Genomic DNA, 13,863 nt, shown 5'->3' on the forward strand with positions numbered 1-13,863 from the left:
GTTACCTCAGACTGAACACCTCAGGGCAAATGCATGCCGCGAGCCTGGAGAGAACACGTGGTACAACACGGACTTTTATTGACCGAACACCTGCAGCTACTACAGATACCACAGAAAAACAAAGCTGGCTGCAGATCCTTTCAAAATAAAAACCTTTTCAACAACCAAACAGTCCGGATATTAAGAAAACGGCAATACAGCAAAAGTTCCTAAAAGGGAAAAAAATAAAATGATGAAAATATATTAAAGAAAACATACATTTTAGAGAATTTCACACTAAAGAAACAAGCAAGAACTTGAATATTACAATTTCTAGCAACGCATTTCTTCCCATTGCTGTATTGTGTTATAAAAAGAAAAGTTTTATGTCGTTTTGCAATTATTTTATTTCAATTTATGGTTCTGTTATACTGAAAGCACGAGGCCACCGTACAAAGAGAGGCAAAAAATAATAATAATAATAATTACTTCCATGCTGGCCTTTTGCTGTTTCACAAAAGGTTCAAGTCATGTGGGCCAATCTAACAACTCACAAAACTACAGCTTTCATGAAAATATATACACACTTTGTACATTTTTTTTTTAAACCTTCTTGCCTTAACAGTCTGGTGCGTTTATTTAAACTTTCAAAGAAAAATCTAAAATGATTTTAGCTGGCACTAAAGCACTGGAACCAGCTAGTCTGATTATATGTCATGACAACACAGTGGCAAAGAGTCAGGAGCACATTGAATATCCATTATGTTACAGTCCTGCCGATTTGATAGCTGGGGTTGGACCACTGTTCTGCCAACAACCTCTAGACACGTTTTTTTCTTTAAAAGAAAAAAAAAGATTTGCTAATATTAACAAATCTGTGCTGACCCCAGCGTCTGTTTCAATCTGTTTTGAATACAAAAATAAGGCAAGTATTAAAAAAGGTGTTTCAGACTGCTCAATGGTTTTTCTACTACTGCATCCTTTTACAACTGTAAAGGCAGATAATATTTTAAATATTGAGTTAGCAATCCTAAATCAAAGCAAACATGGTACACAGTCCATGTTTCCAGGGTAACACTCGAACTGACCAGTATTTTAGTAACAAATTGTCCAAAAAAATAATCTAATTTTGACAAAAGTACTTTACTTGAACTTTTTCTTGCAAATGAACACTTTATACTGGGAAAAAAAAGGAACCCAACTTTTCTATAAACATGCATCTTGGTTAAAATATCTTTCCAAAAACAAAATAAAAAGGGGAGAGGGGTACCACAAAATGTTCTGAAGAAAATAATTACATTCTGCATGCTGCTCCGTAATGTGGGAGAAAAGGTCCAGGGCTCGCTTTGAACATCAACAGATGAGTCCAGAGATGGCATGAGAGTCTTAGGAAAAACCAAAATAGTCACACCAGCACAAAAACGGATTTTCAGAGAGTTAAAAACTGTGACGTATACACAGGTGACTGAAGGGGAGGAGGGACATCCACTAAAAGCAGAGGAATGTTGGCTCTGAATAGAGGAAGGAGAAGGCGTCACTCTTCTTCACATCCTCCCGTTTGCTTTCTAGAAGAAGCGACCGGAGTACTGCCTCACACTGAAACGAGACAACAAAGTCCATTCAAATTCATGAAAAACGTGATGCTGGCCTGCAGAGCACCATGCTCCATCCTGTAAACATCAAGTCATTTGTCAGACTGAAGCGAGGTGTGAGGTGTTTGACTGACAAAGAGCAGGTCAGTGAAGGACATTACGCCTGCAGGAAGCAGCGCCTCAATGCCAGCTCCATGGTTTAGCAGTATCAAAAGTGAACCTGAAGGCAGAATTCAGATTTATCTTCTAACTTCTTTAGAGATTGTGACAAAAATCGCTGAAACCTAAATAGATTATTTTTAACAGTCCAGGGTGATGGTCCTCTGTGAATAAATCCACCAAACAGACAAATATCAAAAGTATTGTGGTTTAAAACACTGGAGTAAATTGTGAGAAGTTGCCTCCTTGCATCCAACAGAGTGATCGGCTCTCTGCTGCAGCACTGCAACCTTTGAGAAGTGGGAAGCACGTGCCTGTTCTGCAGCAAGTACTGGGCGTTCTGGATCTGGTCCTGTGTCCCCGTGATGGTGATGATACGGTCCTCAGAGCCCTCTAGTGGTTCGTCGATCTTGATGGATGCTCCGGACTCATGACGGATCTGCTTGATCCTCTGTCCGCCCTTACCGATGATGGAGCCCGCCAGCTGCACAGACCCCCACCACCCCAGAGCGGAGAGACAGCGTTAGTGGCGTTTTCCTCTGTGACGGTGTTCATTTTCAGTCACGTGGTACTCACATCTTTTGGGATGGTGACTTGTGTTGTGATGACTGGGCCTCCAATATCGCTGTATGAGCCTCTACCACCTGACAGGGAGAAAAACAACTTCATGGGAACGTCCTCTTTGACTTTCAAACTGTTTTACGGCCAGGAAATCAAGCGTTTGGGACAGTGTAAAGCCATCTAGATACACCAACCTGGAGGGACTACGGGAAGAAAAACTGCATCAGAAAACAAAGAAAGAAAAAAACACTACAGGTAAAAGAAGAAAAAAGAATTGGTAACAAGAATTAAGCCAAGAATGTCCCAAAGAAACAGCTTCAAGAATCAGATAATACACAAACACTACAAATTAGAAAATAACTGTCATACCTTTCTAAAAAAGAAGTAGACTTCTTGGTCAGGACAAAAATTTTGTTTTTAAAGAGTAAACATTTTTAGAAGTAAAACAATTTTTTACTTTCTGTCTTTTCCACATATCTCTTGAATTTGTTGTTCTTAGTTATGGAGCTAAGTTTGTGTCAGTGTGGTGAAACATTAGCAGCATGGAGTGTGAGCTGAATAAAACCCTGAGGTTAAAGTGAGTCCAGATGAGGATGAGGACCCGTCATCAGCTGCTACAATAACAGAAGAGTCAGAGTCTGTGTCCAAATTTGAGGCCTTGGATCTTCCTGGGCTGCATTTGTAGGCTGCTTGCGTCACATCGCCGCCACTAGTGCTGTCTGAATTCAACGACTCCTTCAAATACGGCCTATACAGCCTTCTTTTTCCTGATTTCAATGATTGGTCTGGTGTATCCTTTTATGCTGTCCATTCCCAAGATGCATTGCGGCCGAACCCCGAGATTTTGGCTGACTGTGAAGCGGGACCAGGAGTTGGAGATAATTACACCTTTTTATAATTACACCTCCAAGATTAACAGTTGGATCAAATAAACCAGGAAAAGTTTGAGCTCCATGCCTGGTTCACTTCTCCTCTCTGTTCGGGAATCATGGTTGCTAGGCGACAGGACATTCGCCGATGTAACAGCTGGAATTATCTAAAGGCTAGACTTGTCCAAATTCACAGCCGTCAATATCCGGTCTGCCTGCTCGAGGAAGGACCCGACCAACGGCGCCCGGGAAGGCCGCCGTGGCCGTTGAAGGATGCAGCACTTCAATTTGGACACAGTCAGAGCTTTCTTGTTTTTTTTCTGTGAAAGCTCAAACTGGTGAAGGACAGACGCCTTTAGACCAAAAAACCTCGCTGTTACAGTTATCAAGACGAGTTTTGATCAAACCTTAAATGTTCATGAGGCAGCAGGACAAGCTAAGCCACAAAACTAGGACTGAGCCGATTACATTTTAGTTGAACTCCAAACGTTACTTTTGGGTAAACTCAGCGTTTGGACTCACTGTCAAATGAACACGTGTGTGGATTACAACATGTAGCAGTTAATTTAAAGCATCGTTTAGAATTAGTTTAGGCTGCTCATTATATCAACTCTATACTGGCAGCAGACTAAAGCAAGACGCACGTCATGCACTAAACTAAAGAAATGTTCTGCATTATAATTTTGATCATCTTAAAACTATTTAAAGACCCACTCCAGTATTTCTGGTGTTTTTACCATCTTCTTGTGGCATTTTTCTGACGATTAGCATACATATTATGTATATTACGCTCAAAATTGCTTTTCTGGTCATTTCTTTTTTTACATTGTTGGGAATTAGGAGCAGAAGACAAAATGACGTTTGAAAGAAAAGAGTATTTGTGATATAAAGCTCCCTGCTTTAAGTTCTCAGGAACGGGGAGGGGAAGAGGGGCCGGGGTTGCTCCCCGCTTCTGCCGCTCTGCAGAAACAACACAGGTTTTTTGATTTTGGCTAAAAATGGCGTCATCGTAATTAAAAGACCACAGGGAAGACTTTGGAAATAGATCAAAAGATGATTTTACTACCACTTATTGTTTTTCTTCTTCTTCTAAGCCAAAACAGTTTTTCTAAAAAAAATTTTTTAGAAGAAAATAAGACACCATGACAGATGACTGAAATGACACCATCTGTGAGAAATAAAAGTATTAGCAACAATAAATATAGATTATGTTTAAAAAGAACAAACAAAACTTAAGTTTAATCTTTAAAGAAGATATTTTAGCTATGAAATCCATTTACATATTGAACATAATGTCAATTTTAGAAGCACTTTTTATATTCTTAATTAATAAACAAACATTTGCCAGTCAAACTAAGATTGGTAAGTAAGATACAACTGTTCTGATGGGACAAAATCCAACTTCCCTAAAGTTGACTGACCCAGAGTTTAATGAGAGAAAAAACAGAAATACTCACCATATCGGTCTCCACTCTGTCAGATCGGTTGACAGGGGAAGAAACAGAAGCATCAGTTAGAAATTACAACTAAAACGAGCTTTAGATCCTATTTTCTTTACAGTGGTGAACGACATGCATAGCTTAAGATTCAACAGGAGAATTCTAACAAGCTACATTTGAATGCATTTGGAAACATCATCGTGAGGTTGGAAAACTTGCTAGTCCACGAGAATAAATTGATTAAATTTTTTTTTATATTTATTCAGACCGTGAAAAATGTTGAAAGGGCAACAGATTTCATTTATTAGTCTAAAAAAACTCTACAAATAAAACATGTCTGCATTTAAAGTTAAATAAAACAGCATGAACATCTGTTTTCTGGGTCATCTTCACAGTATATTTTCAGGATTGTCATCTATGAAAATCTTTTTTTCCACTTTTTTATGGAAACAATTATCTCGCAGCTAAAAACCTGCGGGGAACGTTTTTAGGATTTCTTCTTTCTTTTCGGTTTCAGCTCATGTTCATTTGCTAGCCTGGTGAATCTCTGGACTACGTACTCGGCTGCTCTGTAAGTAACCAAGGAGACAACTGTTGCCAGGCAACAACAGGCCCACATGAGTGTGCATACACAGGGAAAAGCTATGCCAAAACCTCTGTGCTTGCATTACCTTCAGAAAAAGAGAAAATGCAAAACTGTGATTTTGAAATGCTGTGTCCCTGCAGCTCTGCACACGGAAGACGTGAAGCTGACGGCACTCACCATGCTGTCGTAACGGTCTCCCCGGCTTCTCCTGTCACTGCAAGAAAAGGCTGGCGTTAATAGTTTTTCTAGAGGACTCTTAAACTCGTGACCTGTGACGGGACTCAAAGCGGGAAATTCTGCCAGCGAGCAGCTTTCACTCCTTTGACTTGAAAAGAAAATCGAGTGATACTTCTCACCTTGGTCTGTCATCCAAGCTGCTATGATAGCTGCCATGAGAGAACCTGTCTCCTCTGCAAACAGTGACAAAGAGCAAATGGAAGAGCTTCACGTCTAACCTGGGGATTTTTCTACTAGGTAGAAAACATTTGGTTTTAGTTCTGGACTACAAATTCTCAGAGGATTTTTCCCGAAAAGCCCCGCCTCACATAGACTAGCATCCACTGGAGGCCCCCCCCTCCTTACCCTCTTGGCGGCGGTGGTGGAGGAAGAGGCAGGTTGCGTGCCCGGCTGCCACCCCGTATCCCTCTGCTTAGTGGCGGTGGGGGACCTCTGCGGGGACTCAAGTCGTCGTAATCCCGTCTAGAGAGGGGTGGGGGTCTGCTGCCGCGCGGCGGGGGCAGGCGCTCGAACCCGCCCCGCACGCGAATGGGGAACCCGCCCATGGGCCGCCTCCCCCTATCCTCGAAGAGCATGGTGAAGCCGCCGTAATCGTACGTCTCATCGTAGAAGTTGGGGTCGTACGGCTGGGAACGACCTTTGATGGTTGTCTGGAAACGGAAGAATAAAAGACTGAGGAAGACATTTCCAAAAACAGGAGGCCAGCTTTCTGTAAACCCACCTCAGACACCAGCTCCAAGATCACTTTGATGCATTCAACCACACGTTCTGGCTTTCCTCCCACCAGGACAACTCTGTCAGTGGAGTGTGGGCAGCACTCCTGGAACAACTTGATGGTGGTCTGGGTGTTCTGAGCACAGACACGTCACAATCGTACACCCTCATGGATGAAGACAAGTGCATGTACACAGGAAACAACCTTTTCAACAAATTGCATGTATTAGAAACATCGTTATCAGGTCAGCATAGAGCAGGCATGTCCAAAGTCCAGCATGTGGGCCAAATGGAGCCCGCATTCACATTTCAACCTGCCCGTGGATTCCCAGCACTTTCTAAAAACTGAGTGTGATTTCTTGATTGGGATTGGCTAAATTCTGTTATAAGACATTGTAAACCTGTGGCAACACTGACCTTTCTGTGACACTTTGTAGCTCTTTTCTAAAATGTTAACTGTAAATGATAAAAAGTTGACAGCAAGAGTTGCCAGGACGAATGGAGTTTTTTTTGTGTGTGTGTGTGTGTGTGAAATACAGTTGGTTTGTGCTTTTTATTATATAATGTAGGGCTCAAAGAACGTCAGGCCGAATGGTTGGCTCAAACATTTCTTTCCTTTTTTTGCAAAAGCTTTGGTTGGAATAGTTTTAGCAAAAATGTCCCACCTCTCTCAGTTCCTTGATCTTGGCGCCTTTCACCCCAATGATTCCACCTGCCAAGCTCTGGTGGATCAACAGACGAAGCTCACAGTCGAAGTCGATCCCACTGTAATGTTGGTACTACAGGCAGCGGCAGATCAGTACAGTCAGTACAGCCTCTTTAACGATCAAAACACCTTCAGATCAATTACATACACATCAATAAATTAAAGAGGACAAAACCATATAACCATTCAGAAAAAAATCAATGTGAAAATGTAAATAATTTTGGATACTTTTAAGAGAACTAGACCCCATGATTTAAACCCTTTAACACCAGAAATGACACCAGCGATTGCGTAAACGTTTGACGAGTTCCAGTAGCCAAAAGAATGTCAACACTGGAGCTAAAGCTGTGGTTTTAAAGGGTTCCAGTCTGACTAACTGCCCAAAAGGTTGCCTTCTGGACTCCATTCACACATTACTCATGAACACTTACCTCTTCTAGAGTTGGTATGATTTTCAGCAAAATGTCTCCAATAGTATCGATGCCGGCGCTCACGCTGAGGATTCTGTCGATGTCGCCAAAAGAGAAGCAGGTCATTACCGGGGGTCACAGACCAGAGCGGACAGCAACACTCGATTAAAACTGTATGAGAAGCCGTCCAGTAAAAAGTAACCGACAGACTCGTGAAAAGTTTCAAACTAAAAGAAAAAAAAAGGAAAAGTAAAGAGAGCTAGACAAAATTATTACCTTTACCCAACACTTATCTACTGAACAGGAAACATGCACTGAAATCTAAAAATCCTGTCAAATGAGAAGACGGGCAGATTTTAACGACTTAAACTGGCATGGGAGTGGCGATAAAGTTGGGGTAAAGGGGGGGGGGGGGCTGTAAGAGCGGACGAGATCTTTTTTTTAACCATCCCACCACCAGCAAGATGGAGGGGGGGGGGGTTGTAGATTAAAACTGGTTTGCCATGACAACTGTGCCACCAGCACACCGTCTCACAGTGACAACGGGCTGAGGAAGGAGTGAGGAGAGGGGAGGGGCTAGAGCGCACAGGTAACGGGGTGGGGGCAGTAGGAAACAGTTACAGCAGACGGGTTGAGGTGAAGTAGGAAATGTGAAGGGTTGGATAGTGGGAGGGGCGAGATTGCCCACTACTGTGTGGCACAGGAGCGGACTGGAGGGGGGTGGGGTGGGGGGGGTATGAGAGGTTCGGTTGGCACATCAGATGTAGCCTTACAGGAATTTAACAGAGGCGATGAAGATGAGACGACACTACTGAGGTGGAAGAGCAAGGTGAGGACTAGCGCCTCAAAGACCATGGGATGTGGAAAACAGTGAGGAAAGTGGAGGATAAGAGGGGTGGGGGTGGGGGTGGGGGGTTCCGGTAGGTCGCAAAAGGACAGAGCAAGACAAAGACGTTTGCTTTCCACAGGTTTCGAGGTAAAATCAAGACGCCACAGGAAGGCGGGGCTGTGGAGCCAAATGCAAAAACACTGAAACCCTGTGAGGAGGGTCAGCTGGAATGACAGAAATGCAACTCATTGCTGAACACGGACAGTCAAATCAAAAGCAACAATAGACGGCTTTTACAAGTGGAGGGGGTGTTTGGGGTGGGGGTGGGGGGTATACTGTCATGTATATAAAAATGTTAAAAAATGAAACAGAAGGCAGGTTATCAAAGACATGTGTTTCACTCTTCTAATCAAGCAGTGAGGCAATAACTGGTGGGACATACCGCTCTGGGCCACTGCTGTCTGGGACTGATACACTGGCATTGTACTGCATGGGCCAACATGGTGATGGTGGTGGAGGTTGGCATTGGGCGGGGGGGCATTCAATCACATCGTGTTCAAGTTAGATGCCCAAATAAGGAAGGGCACGGTTTATGGGCGGGGGCCAACCGGGAGTGGCGGGAGTTCGGGGGCGGGCGGAGGTTGGGCCAACGTCAAGGTAACGCAGGAGGGGCATGTTGATCCAGTACGTGGGCAACGGAGGTAGGTGGCAAAAAGGATACACAAAATAAACAAAATAAAAGTGAAACATAAAGAGGTAAAGGAGAGGGAAGAGGGGGAGAAGGAATACAGTTTTAATTGAATACACGCTGCTCTTTGTCCTACAAGGGAATGAGAGAAACTGGGCTGAGTGAAGAACAGGAAGCGTGACCTGGACACAGATAAGTTAAATAAGCAGGCGGGAGCAGTACACATGTCAGGCTTTCAGGCATTTTGTGATTTGAAGTGACATAAAAAAAATTTCTGCTATGGTTATCTGATTGATTGTTGCACTAATATTCCAGATTCCTCTGATGTTTCATGAAGCTAAATAAGCATCAATGTGTTCCGGTAGTGAAGCGTCCATAAAGTCTATTATTGGTATTTATGGCGTTATTGCGATTTGCCTTTCAAGATGAAATGTCCCTTCTTGTCTACAAGTTTTTCTTCTTTTTTAATGCATGTTTTGGCTGCTGCAACTTATACACTAGAGATACTTATAGTCCAAAAAAATAGTTATGAAAATGTATCTGGGCCTGTTTTTGTGGGGGTTGAATGATTACAATATAACCAAAGGGTTTTTTTAGGGGTGATTTTTTCCCCCCTTAATGATAAACAAAATTTAGGGGCAACATGATCTATGCAAGACCTGTAACATGGAGCGCAGTGGTCTAATTCACTTCAAAATACGGACATAATTGCAGATTTTGATCTGTTTACTCACGTCTGTGCGCAGTGCTTTTATGTTCTTTCCACCCTTTCCAATAACAGCCCCTGCATTCTGTGAAAGAATCAGAAGAAGCTTTGATCAACAGCAAAGGGGGGAGAAAAAAAAAATCGTGACAAATGTGCCCCTTTTTTCTTACTTTGCTCTGAAGCAGCACACGCAGCTCCACCATCTCATCTGCGTTGCGGGAACGTTTGAAGGCCTGCTCCTCATCCATGTCCTCAGCAGGGCGTTTACCTGACAGAAAATTCAAAGCAGATCACATCTGGAGCTGGACTGGGAGAGCACAAATCTCAACAATTACAAACAGATTTTTGGAATATTCCTTTGAAAATGCAACCAAACAATCTGTAAATCCAAATAAATACATAAATAAAACCCAATTATCAGCATCCTCATCCACCGACGGATAAGATTTGATTCAGCAGCCAAGTTCAATCTGGAAAAGTTCCAGCGCTCACATGTCCCCTTCCTGGATTAAAACATGGGCAGGTCTGCTCAGACGCTACAGAACAGCAGTATGCTGAAGGAGAATCTTCAACCATCTGACATGTCCACATGCAACGGAATGCTAGCCAGGAACAGCCCCTTCCATCCCTCTTGAACAAACGGCCACAGAGCAAGCGCCTCTAGTCATTTGAGTAGAACCACAAATACTTGGTTTTTAATTCAACAACTGATTTTCTTCTGAAAACTCCTTTAGTTTGATGATCTTAAGATAATTGTCTTACCATTAGTGTCAGAGATGCTGAATGTAACGTCTTTGTCCTCCTGTTTGACTTTCATTTCCATAGTCATCCACCTGCAGCACAAAGCAAACGGCTTCCTTTACCTGGATTGGCTAAAGAAGACGGAGTGACATCATCATCAGCACCTTCAAAAAAGAAAAGAAAAATCTAAAAACACATTTACACATAGATTTGCCAAGATAACGCCACAAGATACCATTGTGTCAATTATTTTGTCAGTATTTCACATTTTCAATATATCTTCTGCACAGAGGCGGAGCCAGAACAATTTATATAGAGGGTCAGAAGGGGGGCAAATGAGAACAGCAGCGTGGAAGACCATTACAGATAAAAAGATCAAAAATACAAATTTTAACTTTATTAGTTATTGTTATTATTATGACAGCGATTAATGTAGCTGAGGAACTTGTACTACTGCTTTAAGAAGTTTTTTGTCAATAAGGATATTAATGTTGACTAAAAAATTGAAGAGGCAAAGCTTTTTGCTGGGGGCCTGCTGCCTCCCCCCAGGCCCCCTTTAGCTCTGCCCCTGCTTCTGCAGCAAATATAGAAAGTGCTGCTTACTATCTTAGGTACAACATCCCTATGAGTATGAGGGCTATTAGAAAATCATTTTTCATTGTTTGCAGCATCAATTGAACTTTTGAGATGATTTCATGAAATATAAAGGAATGACATGACGGCCAAATGCCGTCATGGTCAACAGTTTTTTGTGGTTTATGACTGAAGCAGCAATCCATCCGGCTGCAGAAATGATGACAGTTACATGAAAGACTGAGTATCACTGCAAAAGGCAATTAATTTGTTCTATTGTGATTCACAGGAACACAAATCAATTTAATTTCCACCCTCTTGCAAACCAGGATAATTTGCCAAGTTTCTATTTCAAGCCCACTTTTATTTGGATTTGGTTGTGATCGTATTCACATACAGACAGATTTTAACTGAACAAAAGTGAAACTTTATTTTAGTACAACAGTGAATTTACTTTGTTTTATTTATTTATTTTAAGAAATCTTTGAATTTCATGAATCGATACAGCAAATTCTACGTAAATATCAAATCAATTATTGACTCGTCTTATGTGGTGTTGTTTGACACTGTTGACATGTCCACCTTTTTTGACAATACCAAGTATGAACAATAAACTATGGCATAAAATAAGGATTTTTCTGGAAATTGATCACTAATACACACGTGTGTGTTTTCGACAGCTATGTTGCTTTGTGTTGTTTCTCTGTTTCAGGATTCTGTTCAACATTTAGTTTAAATTAGAAATATAATTGGTATGGTATTTATATATACTCTGAAGATTTATTGTAGTTGTGTTTGTTTTTTAGTTTAGCCTTTGCAGCACTGTAGTCATCTGAATTTATTTTCATATTATGTGTGCCACAGAATACCTAATACTAAATCAACTTCTCAGAAGATAACATTTCTGTATGCGGCTGAATATTTACCAACTCTTTGGAATTCTGCTTCCTAAACTCCTAAAGCAACTCTAGCTACTTCAAAGAAGACCTTTACTTGCTAAAACTGAAAGAATTAAAGAAGGAAAAAACAAACTACGCTGGCTTTCAGTGTAGCCGCCACCGCGGGCGCGTGCTCTGGTGACAGCACTTAAGCTAATGGAAGGACTTAGCCACGAAAAAACACAACAGCTGAGCTTCCCCCCGCAATATTAGAAAAATTTTACGCAAAAATACATGTGTTGTATAGTATTAGAGTAACTGTGCATTAAGATACACAGAGGAGTGATGTTTTAGAATGTGCACAAGCGGACATTAGTTGGCACTACTGATGCAAACATTACTTTTCATGCTAACGGCTAAGCTAATATGCCTTGCAGCGAGAGTCCACGTTGCGCTAGCTAAACAGCCGTTTCTGGACATTACCAACACAGCCGCCCTCTGCTAGCCGAGCAACGTCGATGTGTTTTTAGTCGCCTAACGCGCCCACTAATGTGGCTGTATATACGAAGGCTGGGAAAACAACAACAACTGGGGAACAGACCTGCAGCAAAACCACGTTCACTGCGATCCTCAACGGTCGCCTCGCCCAACAGAAATGATCGCTCTGTGGATGAGCTCGCGCTGGACTTTTTCTCCAAACGGAGGCTCGCGTGAGCTTCGTCAAGCTAGCTCAGACGGGCGGGGTTAAATTAAGATAAAAACAGAAAGCTAAACCTGTAATGCCCGATTAGGGCAATTAGTTGATCGTTTTGTTTAATTCTGGTATTTGTGTTCCTCGGTTCCTCAGGCACGCACGTCAGATTTCCTGAAGCCCCGCCCCTCCGGAGGCGCAGATTCTGCGCGCAGCAGCTGCTGAGGGATATTTGTTTTTTTTTTTGTCACGAGTTCATGCTATCAGGTTAGTTAAAGCTAACCAGCAACCCCCCAAAGTGGAATATTTTAAGGTTTGGTTGTCAATAAAAACAACCTAAACAACTAAAAGGACCGAACGATTGATTAATAATCTTCCTAGTGTTTTCGAATAAAGAACCACGAATTAATTGGTTAAACAATAAAAATAATAATAATAATAAACCCATTACCTGAATTAAACAATAAAAATAATAATAATAATAAACCCATAACCTGAATTCATCAATTTTACATTAAACTGGTTCAGAGAATTTACAAAATATTGAATCTAATAAAAGTTTTTTTATTGATTTATCAAAAGCAACAATGCTCAGTGTTGTGAAAATGTGTCATATTTACACAAATATCATATTACATGTTCTATAGATAAGGATGATTGCACTGATAAAAGATTTTTATGAAGCTGACTTAAAATGTGAAACATTCACAGTTTAAACAGCATTGACTTGATCATTACTACTATTTTAAGCACCACATCTAAAATTGAGCTAGATTTAGAATTTGGTTACAAATTAAGAAAAATGTTCAACATCAACCAGAGCATTTCTTGAAAAATGGTGAAATGAAAAAGCAAAGTTCAGGTCAACTCTGCCACCAACTGGTGCAAGAGCTCAGACATTGCAGCAGTGGCAAAAACAACAAGTTTGTCCTGACCCTATACCTGAAAATTAAACTATTTTTTTCTCTGCAGCTTCAGGAAACACCCTAAGACCAAAAACTTTTTTTTTTATTCTGATCCATCCCCTCCAATCTCATGCAGACTGAATTATACACATTTACCTTTAGGGCTATTTCCTCACATGTTGTGTCATGCATGGTCCCTCAGATATAAGGATATCTTGCAAAATAAAGACCCCCCCCCCCCTCTACTTTGCTCTGAGGTTACCATGGAGACCGATATAATTCAGTTCTTGATGTTTCTCATGAAAAAAAGCCTGCGTACATATTTTCATCTGCAACCATGGCAACACTTGACATTGTCCGTGCTATTTGTAAAAAAGCAAGTCACCATGGCGACACTAAAGCATCCAGACTGTGTCATAGATCATGTGTCCATGGCTGCCTCTTTATCATGAGGGACATGAAGGAATCAAAATGTTTTTGATAGCATGTTTTTCAACTTTCGGAAGATTGGAAAGTAGGAGCAAAACGAGGTCATTTGGATAATAAAGTAGAAAAATAAATAAAATAAGACTCATTGGGGGGGGGGGGGGGGTCTGCACC

General features: G+C 41.4%; 1 protein-coding gene across 4 annotated transcripts; it reads right to left on the reverse strand.

Moving 5' to 3' along the window:
- Window positions 1-361: 361 nt before the first annotated feature.
- Window positions 362-13,443, reverse strand: hnrpkl (heterogeneous nuclear ribonucleoprotein K, like). Of its 4 annotated transcripts, none has more exons than XM_078956151.1 (15): window positions 13,420-13,443; window positions 10,238-10,308; window positions 9,646-9,743; window positions 9,504-9,560; window positions 8,524-8,567; window positions 7,274-7,346; window positions 6,802-6,915; window positions 6,144-6,272; window positions 5,768-6,072; window positions 5,542-5,595; window positions 5,363-5,399; window positions 4,618-4,633; window positions 2,307-2,374; window positions 2,045-2,214; window positions 362-1,575 (listed from the first exon to the last, which is right to left on the reverse strand). In XM_078956151.1, the coding sequence occupies exons 2-15, from the start codon at window positions 10,302-10,304 to the stop codon at window positions 1,545-1,547; spliced, it is 1,263 nt and encodes a 420-aa protein (XP_078812277.1). In that variant the 5' UTR covers window positions 10,305-10,308; window positions 13,420-13,443; the 3' UTR covers window positions 362-1,544. The 4 variants fall into 4 exon arrangements, with proteins under 4 accessions (XP_078812277.1, XP_023816639.1, XP_023816640.1 ...); XM_023960871.2 differs by lacking the exon at window positions 13,420-13,443 and adding an exon at window positions 12,269-12,568; XM_023960872.2 differs by lacking the exon at window positions 13,420-13,443 and adding an exon at window positions 12,269-12,556 and having other exon boundaries at window positions 10,238-10,380.
- Between the last annotated feature and the right edge of the window lie 420 nt (window positions 13,444-13,863).

Source organism: Oryzias latipes, chromosome 12 (assembly GCF_053564925.1).
Source record: "Oryzias latipes strain Hd-rR chromosome 12, Olatipes_Hd-rR_3.1".
Lineage (NCBI taxonomy): Eukaryota > Metazoa > Chordata > Actinopteri > Beloniformes > Adrianichthyidae > Oryzias > Oryzias latipes.